Here is a 19,681-nt window from a genome sequence, read left to right as displayed (position 1 = left end):
AATAATGTGGAACATGCTGAAATAACATTTTGAAAATCATTGTCTACTGAGGACAAAATCCCCCAAATTGAACTACAAAGTTTTTATCACAACTGAGCAGAAAAAAAAAAAGACAAGCATAACAAATATTAGTCCTGTGGGGTGGCTCCTGGCTTAACTAGGATTATAAATTATGATGAAAGAGAGTGGATATACATACAAACAATTAAGTTTTATATTTCTTATCCCTACCCTCCCCCACTACCACCACCCCAAAGACTTTTCACATTGGCTCGCTAAAAGAATTGTTCAAACTAGTAGAAAGTAATTAGCCTCTATTAAAAAAAAAAATCCTAGCCTCACACCCTATACCAATGTAAATGCCTATCAAAAAAATATTTATTTATTTATTGGGGGAGGTTTTTTTTAAGTCCTATTTTGAACTAAAGAAATGGAAGTTAAAACTGCACTTCTCAAATGGTCCTAATTTTACATTGTCAACTTATTCCCTTTTGTTATTTCTACCTAAATTCATTGAAAACATTTATTTAAAAGCAGATATTATTTTGGTTTAAAAAGTAAAACTTATCTCATTTTGTATTTATTTAATTTTTTTTTTTTTGTAAAACGTTACATGTACATATATTTTCCACTTTTAATAAAATTTTATTCAGTAAATCAGTAAACCAACAAATCATAATACTTCAGCAATATTAGATTATTTCGATAATTTTAATATTTTTTTCCCAAAGAATAAAAAATAAATTAAAAATAGGAGTAGAAAAAAGTCAAACTATCATCTTTTCCTTAAATGAAGGCAAAATCTCTTGAACGGAACACATTAAGTTATTTGTTTACTAAAATATACTTATTATAAAAATTATGTTACACTTGTGATACATCAAATTAAAAAATAGGTCACAGTGACCAAAGTACTCTTTGATAATGAATGATTAAAGATCATTGCTTATTGATTAGTTTATGTTTGATACACATGTCAACAAATGCTATTAAAATCATTGTTGTTATTAAGACAATGAGAAGGGTATTAATTTATTTTACCAGATAATTAGATATTATTTAGGTTAAAAAAGGTTGGATTTCATTTGGATACAATAAGGCAAAAAAAAAAAAAAAAATTTAGGATGATAAAATCATTTACAAAAAACACCTTATAAAATTTGTTTGCCTATGCCAATCTTTAGTCTGGCAAGAATATAAACCAAGATTTTTTTTCTTCTTTTTTTTTATAATCACAGAAATTCTGCTTTAAATCATAAAGATGAAATTTGTTTTTTCTTTTAAGCTTGAATAATATATGTATATTGATTATAAAAAAATCTAATGGAAATTAAATTAGAATACATTTTTGTACATACAATGGATTGCATATAGTCTGGAAACTTTGTAGTAATCATAAATAAAGGTATCAAATTTTTTTTTTTTTTTTAACATATGCCAATACAAGTGAGGTACATTGACATGAGTTATTTTAAAAGAAATATAGTTGGAAAATTAGTCAAAAAACAATTTATTTTGCTTTACAATCATTTGTGAACAATTTGCTTAAAAAAAAAAATAAATCAAATACAAGTTATATGCCTTTAATGTTCAATAAATATTGGATCAGAGTAAAGTAACCATTTTGTTTATGCTATTAAAGAAACATCGCTACTTTCCTCAAATGCAATATTTACAAAACTTTAATGACTTATAACTTGTATTACTTTTTGTTTTTAAATGTAAATCAGTCACAAAAGAGTAGGCAAAGCAAAATAAATTGTTTTGACTAATTTCCTAATAGTATTTTGTTTAAAATAACTTATACCAGTAATAGAAATGATTATTACTATAAATTTTAAGTTTAATACTTGTGCTGATGAGTGATGTTTTAAACTAACACATTTCAGGTGAAAACATTAGTATAAATTCTAACTACGAAAAAATGATCCAGTAGAAAAATAATTACTACATGAAAATAGAATTTATCGAAGTATTGAGCCTTATTGTATGTTTTAATGTGAAAGAGTTATGGGATCAATTCTGTACGACAAACTTATTTCCTTTGATAATTAAGGGTTCATCATTTTTTAACACAAAATACCAGAACATAACTGGATCCTTTTTTTTTTGTAATTTTTAGAATTTATACCTTCAACATGAGACCTAAGTACATAATGTTTTCACCTGACATGCATCGGTTTAAAATGGGGATCAGCAACTCATTGATACTGTAGCCCGGATTATGTTAATTATAGGTCACAAACTAAATGAAGGTTAATGAAAACATACAGAAAATTATATATGCAAACCCCTGTCAACATAGACCACTTGGAAGACAACATTCAATATTTTATTGCTGAAATACAGCCTATTGGACGTCTAGATTATGTCATATACACGCAAGCCCAGGGGCCACATGCCCAAACTTGTATTTGAATTATAAATATCAAAAATTAATCTTTGAAATAAACTACATATTTGTATAATAAAATTTTTCTGTAATTTATTTTAATTTAAAGTTTACCATCTGTAAATAAAAAAACAAACTTTAATAATCAATTCACCTATTTGTTAATAAATAATTTCATTAGGTACATATTGGAGAAGTAAATGAGTTTTATTAAAAAAAAAAAAAAAAAAAAAAAATTCAATACTAGACTACCCAAGACCCATTTGTTCAGTATGTTATATTAGCTATGGAATTCATGTATGAGCGTGACACTTATGATGTAAAGAAAATAGTTTTTTGTGACCTAACAGAAACATTTCTATGACAGTATATTAAAATGAAAAAAGAATATAGATAGATTTCTATGAGCTATTCTGTTTATAATTGTTTATTTTTGAAAAAAAGCTTACAGCCATTGAATTATAAGTGGTTTGCCATACTTGTAGCTAAATGTGCACTGAACAGATACCATAATACTTAAAGTTAAATTCAAATTTTGAATATATCTTTAAATTGAAATGTGAAAAAAAAAAAAAAAAAATTGGGATGCTGAAAACGTACACAGTAAAACAATACTTTATTGCCGCGTTATTTGTTTATGTACACATGCGCGACCGGAAGTCGTAAACCAGATGTTGGATTACAACACCCATTAAAAGGTCATTTGAGTTTTATAACTATATAGATTATTCTTTGATTTAAAACTGAAGTTAGTGTTTTCTTTTGATGTTAGGTCCTATACAAAACACTTTTTCTCTGTGTATTAAGTCGACTGTCATGCAGAGGATGTTAAGAACTCATGTTGGCATAAAAAGAACATAAAGAATATGCATTTGATTTTTTTTATAGAAATCACTCTAGACAAGGTATGAAACCACTTGATGTAAGAAACTATAAAAAAAAAAAAACTATTTCAAAGTCAAAAACAAGACAGTGATAAGTGTTATGGATAGACTGATCCAGAAAACAGTAATTCATCCCTTCTTATCTTAAACATGGTTCATGGAATGTGAGGACTAAAGGACAAAATAAGGGAAGCAAGAGTTACGATAATGTTGAAAGTAATCTCAAAGTAGAGAGAGGGGGGGGGAGTCACCACAAGGATATATGCTTTAAGAAAAAACACTAACCTATTCAACCAGAGAAGTAACTGCTCGTCGTGTTCTTGTTTGAAAATATCATGGGTTTCATGATCTATCAAGACGGGTTCTCCATCTGCTGAAATGTCCTGCACTTTTTTGATGACTTCTTCAAGGAATGTAGGAGGCAAGTGTGATCTCTTCACAATGGCACCAGCCACCCTGGCTGCCATACAATAACGTCTGAACCAGGCCCATTTATGTGCTTCCACACAACAAGGGAGGGTATCAAGGCTAAGATCACAAGCCAAAGCTACAAGAACCTGAAAGAAAAAGAAAAGAAAAAAAAAAAAAAAAAAATTAAAAGCTGTTTTAAATTTAATGACTGGCTCAGTGGAAATTTAATAGTTGCTTTTTTTTTTTTTTTGTTAAATTATTTTATCTATCTTGTATTAGATACTAGCAGGGGTTCCTGGCATTGCCCTCGTGTGTGTGTGTGTCTGTGTGTGTGGGGGATTTAAATCAAAACAAAATGGAAAATAAAGAATAAGTGAATGCAATAACCCTGTTTAAATATAACTTTTGAAAAAAAAAAATATATATATATATATATATAAAAACCTGAATGTGATACAAAATAAAGAATAAGCGAACGATGTTAAAACTTTTTTAAAAAATTTGGGGCGGGGGGGGGGGAGAAAGAGAGAGAGAGAGAGAGAGAGAGACAAAAAACAGCGAATGTGATGGAAAGAAAAACTAAACGGAAAAATGGCATAAATAACCGTTTCAAAACTTTAAAAATAAAAAAGAAATATATCTGATATCTCGGTTTGAATGTGCAATCTTAAGAACGCCGCTACTACCATAACGACTTGTCGATGACCGCATGAGCGAAATTAGTTTCTTTTTTATTTTTAAATTAATTCAAGAAAAAACATTTTCTGCGTATGCGTGTTTGGCTAAATTGTTATGAAGGAACGATTTTTTGCTACCTCTCCTTCTAGAAAAGTGCTCAGTTGAGGCGGAAGAAATGAATGATTTTAGCCAATTTTTCAATATTTGTCGTCTGAAAGTTAAGATTCAAAATGATATTGATCTCATAAAAATCCGTTACCGCTGTCAAAAGATTTTGCAAGAAATACAAACATACAGGTAAGATTTATATTATAGAGGTCCACCTAAGTCAGACTCACTCACAAAACTGGTATTCTTTTTTTTAATATTACTTTTGACAAGATTTATTTTTTTAATATTCATTTTTAGTGTTGGCTATTTTTTATCTGTGCATTTAAATATGGGTCCCAGTGTTGACCATTTTTGTATCTTATGCCTTCCTTTTTTTAAGCTTTGGTAGAAAAGACATTTTTCTAACATGTATATTTTTTCCTTTTTATAGCTGTCATTAATATCTTTTTCTAATTTCACATGATCAATTGTAAATTGTAAAGTGCGTTGAGAAATCGTTTTCTCATTTTTTTTCACCGACAACAATTGTTTTTTTCTTTTCAAAAGAAACACCCTCCTCCAAATTCAGTCCTCCCTTCTCTTGAGTTTAACATTTATGAACTGTTTTTTTTTTTTATTTTATTTTTTTAAAAGAGATCTTGTTTAAAAAATATTTACGAACTGTTTTTTTCCAATAGTGAAATGAGATTTTTAATAGTCATCTGCCAGAATTCCTCTACCGACATTTACCATTGTTGTTTTTTGTTTTTTTTAAATATTTTGTGTTCGGAAAAAAAAAAAAAATCTTGTTTATTACTTATTTGTTGTGTTATTTGACAAAGAAATTGGATTTTTTTTTTTTTTTTTTATTATTATTTCATTTTCAGCAAATTTTATTCAATTCCTCATGGAAAAAATAGAAGAATTAACAATTTTATTTTAGTAAGGATAACGAAATAGTAATTCGTTCTTACTAAAATAATAACAGCGGAAATACATCTTTTCTGGTAATAATAAAAATACAGTTTGTTTCATTTTGTTTTCGAATTTCCGATTTGATTTTTAAGTTTGATGGCCACAAACCTAATTCATGTACTGTTTTTTTATGTATATATTTATGATAAAAATATATTATGGACTTTTTATTTATTAATTTTTTTTTTTTTTTTTTTTTTTTTTTAATTTTATGAACTGTATTTTCCAATAATATTTATGAACTGCTTTCTTTTTTTTTTTTACCAAACAAAAATAGAACTTTTATAATGAAATATATATTATGAACTGTTTTCCAAATATCAGGTGTTGGTACTTTTCTAATTCATAATGTATAAAAATACAACTTTTATAATAAAAGTTAAATAAATATCGATATTGGAATACCCTGGCCAAATCACAGCTAAAAAACATTGTCTGCGTCCAAACTTAAATGAAATATATAAAAAAAAAAAAAGCCAATTTCTTCTTGGTCAAATAACATGACAAATAAGTAATAAACAAGATTTTTTTTTCATAATACAAAATATTAAAAAAAAAAAAAAAAAAGAAAAGAAAAGGTAAATGTCGGTAGAGGAATTTTGGCAGATGACTATTAAAAATCTCATTCATTTTTTGACTATTGAGAAAAAAAAAAAAAAAAAAAAAAAAAACAGTTCATAAATATTTTATAAACAAAATCTGTTTACAAAAAAACAGTTCATAAATATTAAAAAAAAAAAAGAAAAAAAAATTCATAAACATTTTTATTAGAAAGGCTAAAAAAAAAAAAAAAAAAAAAAAAAAAAAAAAAAGTACATTCTATACGGTGCCGGGAAAACTCGTCTCGGGAAAACTCGTCCCCTTTCGCTAGGTAGGAAAACTGGCCCCTTATTGAATAAATATCGATTGAAAACACATTTTATGATCGTTCTTGAAGGAGATATTGTTTTTTAAAATAAACTATAGCCCCCCCCCCATAATATTTTTTAAACTTGTTTAATGTTTTTTTTTGTATTTTTAATAAAAGCGTTTATTATGTTCATAAACGAGACCGCATATTTTTTTTTATATTAATATAAAAAGAATTTACTTATATACAGTTGTTTATAAAAGGGTAAAATCGATTTTTCTACCTTGCCGACTATGTTGTTTATTTAATTTATTTGGAATCGTTTATTTGGTAAAGAAAAAAAAAAAAACAAAAAAAAAACAAAACATGTCGAGTGTTACGGGAGAACGAGAAATAATGCCCGGCATATCACATCTTAGGGGGTCTTGATAATCGCTAAAAAAATAGAAAATTAAAGAAATTACTGAGGGAGATTTGGTTTTAAAAAGAAAATAATAAATTTTAATATTTTTTAAAATATAATTTAGAGAGAGAGGGGGGGGGGGATAAAACCTATATCTCTCTTCGAAAAGCAACCAACAAAAAATGATAAACGATAGCGGAGTTTTCAATAAAATTGATTAATAAATTTATTTAGTGATTACTTTCTCTCTTAATGATTGATTTTAGAATTTTGAAGTAAAAATTAAAAATGAGTTAACGAGATTGTTAGCACATGGCATCTCTCGCGCCAAAAAAATATTTCGCTTTTAATTTATTAGTTAATTTTTGCAAAATTTGACAGGACGACAATAAATGTTGATAATTGATAAAATCATAATTTTAAATAACGCATGAGTGCATTTGGTATGACAGAAAACAAAAACATGACAAAAAAAACCTATCATAATTAAAAAACAAAACCAAAAGCGTAACGAAGAATCGAATCGCTCCCTGTTTTTTAATTTTTGGGTTTTGTTTTTTTTATTGTTTTTATGACTCCAAAAAACATCGTTAAAATAAGAACAAAAAAAAATTTGTAATTAACTTTGTATGAACATACTAAACGCTTTAAAATAAGTTAAACCACTAAGAACTTAGCCAGTTAGGTAGAAAACGGACACTTAGAAAATCGATTTTATTTAAAAAAAAAAAAAAACATTAAACAAGTAAAAATATTTTTTAAAAAATATTATGGGGGGGGGGGGCTATAGTTTATTTTAAAAAACAATATCTCCTTCAAGAACGATCATAAAATGTGTTTTCAATCGATATTTATTCAATAAGGGACCAGTTTTCCTACCTAGCGAAAGGGGACGAGTTTTCCCCGAGACGAGTTTTCCTAAATTCATTCTATACAGTTTTGATCATCCATAGCTAAAAATTTGACGCCGCTCCCATCAAATGGCTTTATATAAACACAGGGATGCAGAAGGTGAATTTAACCCCATGTTAAAATGACTGATTTTAAACATAATACACACGTACAACATATAACAACCAAAGGCAAGAGTAAATTACTGTTCTACTTAGATGATGAACTTATTTTAATGCATTTTTCTTACAAATGTAGTTTAACACAATCAAGTTAAAAACAATTTAAATATAAATATACAACATAACTATATTTAGTGCTATTAGTAACGCTTCTACAGCATCTGGAGTTCTACTTTTTCTTAATCCTCACTTATAAAATATTTCCTCTTCTAGGGAGGAGGGTCAGAAACTTGGTTTTAGTAGTCCTTTGTAGGGGGGGGATCACCTTAATTTTAATCTGTGCTTGCAGCAGTACTCTGGAGGCTTCCCGAGTTTTTTTGTTTTTTTTTCCCCCACTTATTACTTAAAAAAATGTTTTAAGACAAGAAAACACAATATAATGTCAAAATTACATTTTATTTTGAACTTTTTTCTTTTACTCTTTAAGGGCCGAAGTGAAATTCAAAATATTGAATTTCAAGTAAAACCAATGGCATCTAATTAATTGTCATGTCACAGTAATGAACATATCCAAAAATTATTAAAAATGATAAGGTAGAAAATTAATTATTAACGAAAAAATAGAAAAATATTAAATCTTCAAAATCTGTTTTCATTAATAATTAATTTTTTTATGTTTTCATTAATAATTAAAACTTTTTACCTTATTGCTTTTTGGAATTTTTGGATATGCTTATTATTAGCAGTGTCAGAAATTTCGTGAAAACTATTGAATAATTCCACCCGCTATCTTTCGAAGCTTATAACTCCTCGAAAAATGTAATTCAAGCCCTAATTTTTTTTTAATTAAATGAGCAAGGACCAAGGTTTCATTAAAAAAAAAAAAAGTTAGTTTTAAACTTCGGACTTTACAGGTAAATTTCTAAAAAACACTACTTTTTTTGTTTTAAATTTGAATATATTATTTATTGATCTTTTCTCTTCAATTTGTGATATAAAACTTTGGTACATAAATTAATTATTTACTTTTTAATAGACATTTGAAAATGGGGAGGGGGGCGTGAATAAAAAAAAAACGTTTGTCTAAAATATATTTGATTTATTGGAAAGAGCATAAAATTTCATTGACCCTGAAAATATCGTAAAAATAGAATCAATAGAAAAATTGATAAATTTTTTAAGTTTAAAAATTAAATACTGAACTCGTAACATTCAATTAATTTCATTACTATTTTTTTATAAATATTTCTATTACTTTTTATACAACTTTAATAGTTTATTTTGGAAGTATAATCCATAAAGAAAATAAACAACCCACCTTTAAAAGAGAAATTACGAGTTTTTTATATTTTATTTGCAGTTTTGTGTCAAAAATTCCTACAAAAATTCTGATACACCTAGCTCATTACTGCGACATGGCAAGTAGATACCATTGGTTTTACTTGAAATTCAATATTTTAATTTTCAAATTTCGTTATCATATTGAAGAAGGATCAAGGTTTCAGAGTAGCAATAATCTAAGTAAAACTAATTTTAAAAATTTTAACATGGTACACAACAAAATTAGTTATAAATTTAATGTAAAAATTAACAGACAGCAGTTTCTAACAGTGCCCGGAAAACTCGTCCATTTTTGCTAGGTAGGAAAACTGGTCCATTATTGAATAAATATCAATTAAAAACGCATTTTATGACCGTTCTTGAAGGAGACATTGTTTTTAAAAGGTGACTACACACCCCCATATTTTTAAAAAATTATTTTTACTTGTTTAAAAAAATAAACTTGATCACAGAGTCAAGACACGAAAAACGAAGCCATATATTTATTTTAAAAAAATACTTTAGTTTTAATACTGTGTTATTACGAAGCAAAAACAAAAAATAAAAAGTAAAACACTTATGTATTATCAAAGAAAACAAATATTTTATTCAAAAGAATTAATCTAGTTCAAACAATTCTTGTGTTATTACGAAACAAAAAAGAAAACACTTCTTTAAATATTAAATTATTATAAAAAATAATTTATTAAATTATTATATTAGCGTTAAAAGTGAATTAAGTATTTTGAATAAAATATTTGTTTTATTATTTGATTAGCGAGGGGTACCCGGCATTGCCTGGATGTTTTTCGGGGTATGTGGAAAAAAAACAAAAAAAAAAACAGGTGCCTGTGAAAAAAACCCCAAAAAAAAACCAAGCCTTCACGACGCGCAGTTGGAAAATAGTAAAGTGTTAAAAAAAACAAAAACAGATGCGCGTTTTTGATTGACGTGACGGCGATAAGTATTCAGCAGTAAGCATTTCGCGCGGGACAGTTTTGAATGAGGTGAATAAATGGGTTTGTTTGTTTTGAAAAACCCGCTCTCTGTTTATTAGGAGGAGCGAAATGAAAGCTACAGTCTGATATGACGAAGTCGACATTGAACAAACGTTACTTAGCTCTCTTGAGACAACTGGCTTTCGGCCTGTGATTAGAGTCAAGTTTCGCTTTTTTTTATACTGAAAACCGAATGTAACGCGTGCCGATGCGGGAAATGTGGAATAATTAACGTTTGAAAGTCAATAAAATTAAATAGACAGGCGAGCTCCGTGGGTAACTCTGAGATATTACAATTTATAGATGATATAAAAAGTTTTAAGAAGTTGTGAACCGAACAAGCGCTTCTCTGAAAGAAGCCTTTTGTGGACATCGAGGAAAAGCGTACATACATACATACATTTTCGCTTTTATATATATAGATGACATAAGAATATTTTTGTTTAAAAGTCATTTGGGAGGGCACTTCTGCAATGTGCAGATAGCAGCTATTGTTAGCACACGATAACTCTAATTTCTTTTTGGTCAAATAATGCAGAAAATAAGTAACAAGATTTTTTCCAGACAGAAAAATATTTGAAAACCGAAACATTTATTGTATAAAAATTTATACATTTATTTAAAAGTCTGCATAAGAAAATATAATTTTAACAAAACAATTTTATAATGACAGCAACATTGGATTTTTATAAAGTAAAATAGTTTTTTTTTTTTTTGAACAAATAACTAATTTAAATCAGACACTTTTGAATTAAAGCAACTTTAAAGGATCAACAAAAATTAATAATTTAAATGTTTTTTGACCGAGAAGTGCCATATATATCTACCTGAGTAATTTTTTTTTATTTTCTATTTTTGAGCGATTATCAAAACTCCTAAGATGTGATCATCTCATGTCGGACATTTTTTGTTCAAAAGTAACACTCAACATTATTTTTTCTAAATAAACTCTTTCAAATAAGTTAAACCTCTAAAAAACTTACAAAGCTAGGTAGAAAACAAACACTTAGAAAAATCGGGGTTGTATTACTGTACACATAGATTCGAAAAAGTTGTCAAAAAACAAATAAATGTTATCAAAGGCAAGATAACTTACTTTTCTACCCAACTGGATGTTTTTAGTGTTTATATTTAATGTAACATGTTCATTCAGCTCGAAAAACACAGTGTTTACCGATGTATTGGAAAATTCAAAATGGCGGCCGACTCTTTCTCTCGGAGACGGTAAGTTTGGGGAAAAGAGTTATAAATAAAAAAAAGTCAAAATACTGTTAAAAACCTGCCGAATATATGTCAGCCTACATCACGGTAACATATATTGAGCAAGTTTCTAAAACAAACCCGAAAAAAAAAAATCAATTTTTTTTTTTTTTAAAAACAACAGCAAACAAATAAAAAATTAAAAAAATATGGGATGTGTATTCACTTTTAAAAACAATATATCCTTCAAGAACAGTCATAAAATGTATTTTCAATCGATATTTATTCAATAATGGACCACTTTTCCTGATTTCGTTTCTAACGCATTGCATTTTAAGAATACAATTTTTAAGAAATGATAGATAATAAAAACAAGATATTCAACATAACCACAATTGCTTTTTAATTAAAATTGCAATAAAAACTAAACTGAACCTAAAAATAAAACTGATTTGAGCTATTGTCCTCTAGATATGTCTCTCCTGTCCATGTCCATAGGATCTAATGTCAAAACACATTTGTGCTATTCTCAAAATATAACTATCAGGGAGTAATAATACCAACACGGAGCTTTATGTGTGTTGCATATCCTGAGCTACCAAATTTCTCGTGAATGGCATTTGCTGACATTTGGAATATGGGTCTCTAATTGCTGGGAGCGTCTACAGCAATGTGCCATCAGATATATACTACATATTCCCTGCCATGACTATTCCACCCTGGAGCATATGATCTGCTTGGATTAGATCTGCTGTCTAATCGCCAGAATGTGACACATCTGTTACTTATTGATTATTTCATGGTGCTTGTCATAGTGCAATGCTTAATTATACCACCCTAGGTTGCAGCTGAACAGACCAAACTTGTGACAATAGAAATTCACATTAGACCCAATCACATTGGTGTTTGCTCAGTGATATATCAGCGATCTCCTTTCAAATTGTAGTCTGCAGTCATATCAATCATACCAGTTATTATAGGTACCACAGGGCTTATGAAGAAGAACTTGAAGTCCTACCTAACTAATATTCCTGGTGAAACAAGTGCAAAGAGATCCAGACAATTGCACTTAAGGGAACAGCAAGGATACTAAAAAGAACTCTCGGTTGGTTTCAATAAAAAGCAAGGGAATGTTGGCAGCTGGTTTGGCTGCCTCATACCCAGTGTTACAATCTTCAAAGGAAGAAAATAAAAAAAACAAAAACAAAAAAAACATGTGCTCTCTCAGAACTGTGTGAACGAACATCTATCACTGTTACGTTTTCAGAGTTCTGTAATGTCTAACTATTATGTTCCTAAGTTTTATGCATTCCTGATTAGCTTGGTAGCCTCTGTCTTGCTAACGGTTTTATGACGTTGGCTTAATAAAGGTAAAATAAAATAATAAATGTCCTTAAAACACTATGTAATCAGAAAATAGATGATCATTTTATGTTAAATTTATATATCAAACCAATGCCTCAATTTCTTGCATTGAAAATAAATTGAACATGGCTTTTTAACCAATTTAGGAAAACTCGTCCCCTTTTGCTAGGTAGGAAAACTAGTCACTTATTGAATAAACATCGATTGAAAACACATTTTATGACCGTTCTTCAAGAAGCTACTGTCTTTAAAAGAGAATACACATCCCATAATATTAAAAAAAAATATTTTTACTTGTTTACTGTTGTTTTAAAAAAAAAGTAAATTAATTAATTTTTTCTTTGTTTTCGTTTTCTACCTAGCTTTGGAAGTTTTTGGTCTTTCAACTTATTTTAAAGAGTTTATTTACTTTAAAAAAAAAAAGAAAAAAAAAAAGTAATGTTGAGTGTTACTTATAAACAAAAAATGTTCGACATAAGAGGATCACGTCTTAGGAGGATAATTGCTCAAAAATAGAAAATTAAAAGAAAATATTAAGGTAGATATAGTTTTAAAACGAGCCCCCCCCCCCCTTCAAAAGAAAATAAATTTGTATATTTTCAGATAATAATGTACATCCCATATTTTTTAAAATATTTTTACATGTTTATTGTTTAAAAAAAATTAAATTGATTTTTCTAAACTTATTTTAAAGAGTTTTATTTAGTTAAAAAGAAATAACAAGTAATGTCGCACTCGACATTACTTAGTAAATAATTTTTAACAAAAAATGTCCGAAAATACTGAGGTAGATATAAGTTTAAAACGAGCCTCCCCCACCTCCAAAAGAAAATGAATTTGTATATTTTTAAGTACTGCACAAGTGCCCCCGAAATGACTTAAATGATACCCTCCCCTCCCGATGTTAAGAATGGCTTTCGAAATAATAACATTATTTCAGCGCGGTATCAAAATTACATAAGACCATGTTTTCTTTTCTGTTGTTTTGTAATAACACAAGAATTATTTAAACTGAATTAATTCTTCTAAATAAAATAATTACTTTCTTTGATAATACGTGTTTTCTTTCTTTATTTTTGTTTCGTAATGACACAAAGTGTTAAAACTAGAGTATTTTTTTAAATAAATATTTGGTTTCGCTTTTCGTATCTTGACTCCGTGATCAAGTTTATTTTTTTAAGCAAGAGTTAAAAATAATTTTTTAAAAATATTATGGGGGTGCATAGTCTCTTTTAAAAACAATATCTCCTTCAAGAACGGTAATAAAATGTTTTCAATCGATATTTATTCAATAAGGGACCAGTTTTCCTACCTAGCAAAAAAAGGGGGGGGGGGGATTTTCAGGGTACGGGTTTTCCAGAGACAAATTTTCCTGGGACGAGTTTGTTTTCCGGGCACCCTTTTTAACATATACAAAAAGTAGATTTACACCCTCAACTAAATAAATCTGAGATGAATAGTTTTTTGTGCTTGCCCAGAATTCAACCTAAGTAAAAACAAAAAATCCACTGATGTCGGCCTGCTGCTCCAAATTTGAAATAGGGGTATGTGAGCAAGAAAAAGCTAAAAAAAGAAATTAGGGAGACATCTCCTAAGAGAACCATATTTTGTTTTTTAAATATTTATACTTATTGTAATAAGGATAAAATCGATTTTTAGCCCAATATATGTCACAGTAACATATATTGGGTGGGTTTAACTTCAAATATTTAGGGTGTTAGTTTTTACCACCATTACCTTGTTCATACTGATCGATGGTCTTGTGTATGTTTTTTGAGGTGCTCGGTAAAAATGCCAAAAGTTAATAGGCAAAAATGGAACTTTTACAACAGAACAGTAGGACCGTTTGAGAAATGTAGGCCAAGCTTCCACTTCCCTAGTTTAAAATAGGGTTAAGCCCCTTAGCTTTAGTTTGGAAAAAGTCAGTTTGGTTAAGTTCAAATTCTGTAGAAGCACTGAAAATTTTTTTTAACGTTTTATTTGATAATTATTTTATGACAAATATTTATATATAATAATCTGAAAAAAGTCTAAATAAAATTTCACCGCCACCATATTTATCTAAATTCAATTTATTTTTTAAATCATGAAAATAGAAATTTAATTCAATGATTTAATTGCTGGCGGCCACAGCTTTTTAATTTTCTTGCACCAAAACGATTTTTACTTGTTAAAAAACATTTTATTATATAGAGAACTGGCAAAATTGATCGGTAATTCTTTTTTGGCAATGCCAAAAAGTATGCAATGCGCCATATTTCATTCCGTCATAAAAACAACTTTCTACAGAAAAAAAGCAACTAATTTTTACATTTTTATCTCGCGAATAAACATAAAATTACATAAAAAAACCAAAAAAAACACGTTTATTATTTTTAAAATCCAACAACAGAGTTGAAGTCAATGTTTTCGATTGCAAAACAAAACTGTTTTTTTTTTTTTTTTAAATAAATCTGTGTAGCGTACCACTGAATTATTTTTTTCTAAAGAATAAAAATGAATAAAGTTTATTTTTACAAGAATGTTTAGACATTTACCTAGCGAAACTGACTTTGGTTTGATAAAATTGTGTTTAGCGTACTCGCCGTACTACTGTATTATTTTAAAAAAATAATAAACATGTTTTTTTATATTTTTATGCTTATTCGCTATTTTTTGTGGTGAAAGAACATGGGCTAGTAATAGCAGAGACATGCCGTTGCCCAGGATTGAATGATGATCAACAAATTTTTTACTCTTACATATTTTGGTTGTCATTGAAATTCGTGAAAATGCCAATTTTTCAATCAAATCGATTGAACGCCTGCTCTAGTTAGGGACCCTTCACATGCCTCTTCACAGTAACTTAATCCACAATACATTGTAGTCTACACTGCAAAGTAGAGAACCTAATATTGATTTTATGAAATTATCTGGCGGACCTATATGAAAATGCCTTCCCCCTAAAAAGGGTTTAAAAAGGTGAAAAACGCATTTTTAAGGGGTGGGCAGTGGGCACTCTAGTAAAGGTCTGCCAAATATTTTTTATATAATGGCTTAACTTAAAAATTAAAGCACAAACGTCAAGTATCATAGTTCAATTGTGCTCTAAACAGAACATTCATTTCAAATGCGCCTCTATCATATCAAAGAACCAACTGCTGATTTTATATGCATGGGTTTCAGCTTGTGCTGTGATACTGGCTTTGTTAGAGTTATAAATTATAATGAATAGTCAAATGAATAGAGAAAGAAAGAGAGTGGATATGAAAGCAATAAAATTTTATATTTCTTATCTATACCTTTCTAAAAACTTTTCACACTTGCTTGCATCATTTTTATATTGACCTGCCCCCTCCCCCAAAGCCTAGCCCAACCCCTACCTATTGTAAATGTCCACTAAAAATATTTATTTAATTGAGGTGGGGGTGGGGGGCTATTTTGAACTAGAGGAATGAGAGTTTAGCCTGCACTTAATGCCATTTTTACCTAAATTCGTTTTTAGAACCTATTAAATGTTTTCCCTGTGAACTGTAAAAACAAGCCCCCCCCCTTCCCCCGGGGGCACTCCTTGGGTGTTAAGTTCCATGGCAGCAAGCATATTTATTTTATAGCCGCTCCCCTACAAAGCCTAAAGCATGCATGCTTGGATAACATTTTTAATTCATTTACATTGGTTTATTAACCTTTTTTAAAGAATATTACAATAGAAAAATAACTAAACCATTTATTGATAGTTTTAAATTTACAAACATTTTTAATTTTTTTTGGAAAATTTCTACATTAGGTCCACCTCCACAATTTTCTTTAAAATGACTACTTTTAAAGGTTTTCAACTATGCTGAATATGAAAATCTCATTGAAATTTTGCAAAGGCAAGTACTTTTTGAGATGTAAAGACCTGTATTATGCACTGTAATTCACTAGCCGCCATGTTTGTATGTGTGAGCGATAAACAACTATACTTCTCCACGACCGACACTGCCACCACCCAATTTTTTTTCCCCATAGAATTTACAGGTGGATATTCTGACAAATATCACAGCTAAATTTGGGGTAAATATTTTTTCACCCTCTGCTACAAACAATAGGGGTGTTTATTCTGAAAGCCGTTCTTAACATTAAATTACTCAAGGAAGTGATAAAAGTCATATTTGTTTTGTTTTACACGTAGACACATTACTAATTTCTTGGTTGGGGAAAAAAGTGGATTTGTTTCCACTAATAGTAGATTGTTTATTGTGTGTGCATACAAACATGGCAGCTAGTGAATTACAGTGTATAATACATTTTCTTTATAAAATCAGCTATAATGGCAAAAGTCGGCTGATTATGCATGTGCACAGACGAAGAGAAATCATATTTCTTTTGAAAAAATAAACATTTTATTAGTTTCCATAAGTAAAAAGTAAATATCACAACACATCGTTAGGTGTATCAGAATTTTTGACACCCCTAACACGAAACTGCGAAGAAAATATAAAAAACTCGAAATTTCTCTTTTAAAAGTGAGTTGTTTTTCTTTATGGAATATACTTTTAAAATAAACTATTAAAGTTATTAAAAAAAAAATAGAAATATTTTTTTAAAAAACAGTGTTTACAAAGTGCCTACGCACGTTCATGCAGCTATGTTTTTTACATAATGAAATCAATTGAATTTTACGATATTTTCAGGGTCAACGTGAAATTTTATGCTCTTTCCAATAAACTGAATATAATATTTTAGAACGTTTTTTTTGTTTTTTTTAAATTCATCATTTGAAATGTCAATTAAAAAGTAAATAATTTACGCACCAAAGTTTTATAATCACAAATTGAAGATAAAAGATCAATAAATAAAATATTCTAATAAAAAAAAAGTGTTTTTGGAAATTTACCTGTAAAGTCCAAAGTGTAAAACAGTGTTTTACACTTTGGACTTTACAGGTAAATTTCCAAAAAACACTTTTTTAAATATCTAAAAGAAAACATTGAATGAAATAGAAAAAATTGTCGTCAGCATCCGATATTTACTTGACTATGTAAGCATCACATGAGCTTTCACTTTTAAAAAAAAAAAATCAACGTGGTTTTTTTTTTAAAAAAAAAAAGAAGTGTTTTACTAAAACACTTCTTATTTTTTTTAAAAAAAAAACCACGTTGATTTTTTTTTTTTAAAAGTGAAAGCTCATGTGATGCTTACATAGTCAAGTAAATATCGGATGCTGACGACAATTTTTTCTATTTCATTCAATGTTTTCTTTTAGATATTTAAAAAATTTCACTCGATAAAGTAGAAATAAAATATAATATTTAAAAACTCATGTATTTGATTAAAAGAGAGAGAGAGAGAGAGAGAGAGAAAGAAATCGGTAGAGTGGGTTCGTTTTTAAACGGCAAAAACTAAGTGAATGTGTTCATTTTTCAAGTATGGTGGCCCCAAAATACTAATTTTGGTTTACAGCATGCACTAGAAAGAGACATTAATTGTGACACTTAGTGTCACAGAAGAATCAACGCGAAAAAAAGCAGATGTTTGTCTCCCTTTATTTCAACTGGAAAAAATATCTGATCACGCATTTTTTCGAATATTTGCTTAAAAAAGTATTTTATTTAATAAGGACATGGAATATAAAATATAAATATGGATAAATTCTTAACAATGAAGAACTGAAGTACTCATTGAATAGTATTTTTATAGGTAAATGATTTTTTGGAATTTATATATATTTTTTATAATCGAAATAAGTAAAATTTCGTTGATTTTCTTTAAATCTTTTTTAAAAGAAAACCGATTTTAAAAAACATATTGCACAATTTGCTATTAAACCTGTTATTTTTTTTTAATTTGGTCTTTGCTCCTTTAATTAAAAAAAAAAAAAAAAAAAAAAAAATAGGGTTTGAATTACATTTTACAAGTAGTTATAAGCTTCGAAAGATAGTAAGTTGAATTATTAAAGTTCTTATCACGCATTTTTAATGGCCGCTTCTGATATACCTAACGTATTTGTTCACATAATTTTGGTTCTTGTGTTCATGTGCACACGAGCATAAAATGACTTGTCACATTGCGGAGGAATTTTCAGTGGGCATTTTCAAACAAAAATGGGGGTTCATTTTTGTGTGTTACGTAGTTTTTAATGCCTTTTAATTGATCTAAAAAAAAGTCAGTTTTCATGAGCAGTTTGGAAAAACGGTTAATTAAACTGCAGAAGTACCTGTTAAGCTATACAAGTTCTATATATGATTAACCCCCCCCTCCCCGAACGAAAAACAAAGATATTTTTTGTAAACTGGTCGTGAAAATTTACTAACATTATAAAATAACAACACTATAAAATGAGATAAAAAAATTTTTTATTTTATGAAAATATTTCTTGTAATTTAAAATGTCCGCCACATGTGCCTTGTGAAATGTCACGTAAGTATCGCTCATGGGTAGCGTAAACGAAGTAAGTGAAATGGCCTGTGTGCATGCGCAATTAGCCGACTTACACCATTATAGCTGATTTTATAAAGAAAAAAAAAAAAAATCCGTTGGAAAAATATTAATATCTCTGAAACTATTAATTTGCGACGGTTTTCAGATTCTTTTTTAGCACACCAAAATCTACAAGAAAAAAAAAAAAAAAAAAAAAAAAAAGTTTTTTTTTTCTATTAATTCGAGTTCACGCTTTTTCTAAAATTTTACTAAAAGGTAAAACTATACAAACACCGTGACAGCGAATTAACCCTACCCCTAACCCTAACCCCTAACCCTAACGCTGTCACGGTGTTTGTATAATAATACCGAAAATAAACACTTAGAGAAATCGATGTTATCTTTTTTAAAACAGTAAACAAGCAAAAAATATTATGTTGTACTCTTAAAAACAAAACAATATCCCCTTCAAGAACGGTCATGAAATGTGTTTTCAATCGGTATTTATTCAATCGAGTTTTCCGTTTTTACCAAGTCAATTTTTTTTTTTGCTTCAAATAGATTTCAAAGTTTTCTTTTTTTGAGATATTACATGTTTACAAAAAAAATTGCTACTATTAATTACAACTTGAAAGTAAACTTCAAGTTAAATTATTATTTTCTATTTTATAATTTATTTAATTTTTCAGACAAACGGATCAAATTTTTATGGAGAAAAAAT

General features: G+C 28.5%; 1 protein-coding gene across 5 annotated transcripts in view; it reads right to left on the bottom strand.

The window, feature by feature from the left end:
- LOC145268339 (E3 ubiquitin-protein ligase HERC2-like) overlaps positions 1 to 19,681 on the bottom strand; it is a 500,726-nt gene that overhangs the window by 58,462 nt on the left and 422,583 nt on the right. For all 5 annotated transcript variants that reach the window (XM_080123842.1, XM_080123845.1, XM_080123844.1 and 2 more), the window contains one exon: positions 3,562 to 3,833. In XM_080123842.1, coding sequence (XP_079979968.1) covers positions 3,562 to 3,833 — 272 coding nt within the window. The remainder of the gene's footprint in view (positions 1 to 3,561; positions 3,834 to 19,681) is intronic.

Source organism: Euprymna scolopes, chromosome 43 (genome assembly GCF_053919585.1).
Source record: "Euprymna scolopes isolate OS-2025 chromosome 43, ASM5391958v1, whole genome shotgun sequence".
In the NCBI taxonomy this organism is placed as follows: domain Eukaryota; kingdom Metazoa; phylum Mollusca; class Cephalopoda; order Sepiida; family Sepiolidae; genus Euprymna; species Euprymna scolopes.
Note: the sequence above shows the minus strand (reverse complement) of the source record. Positions and strands in the feature narration are given on the sequence as shown.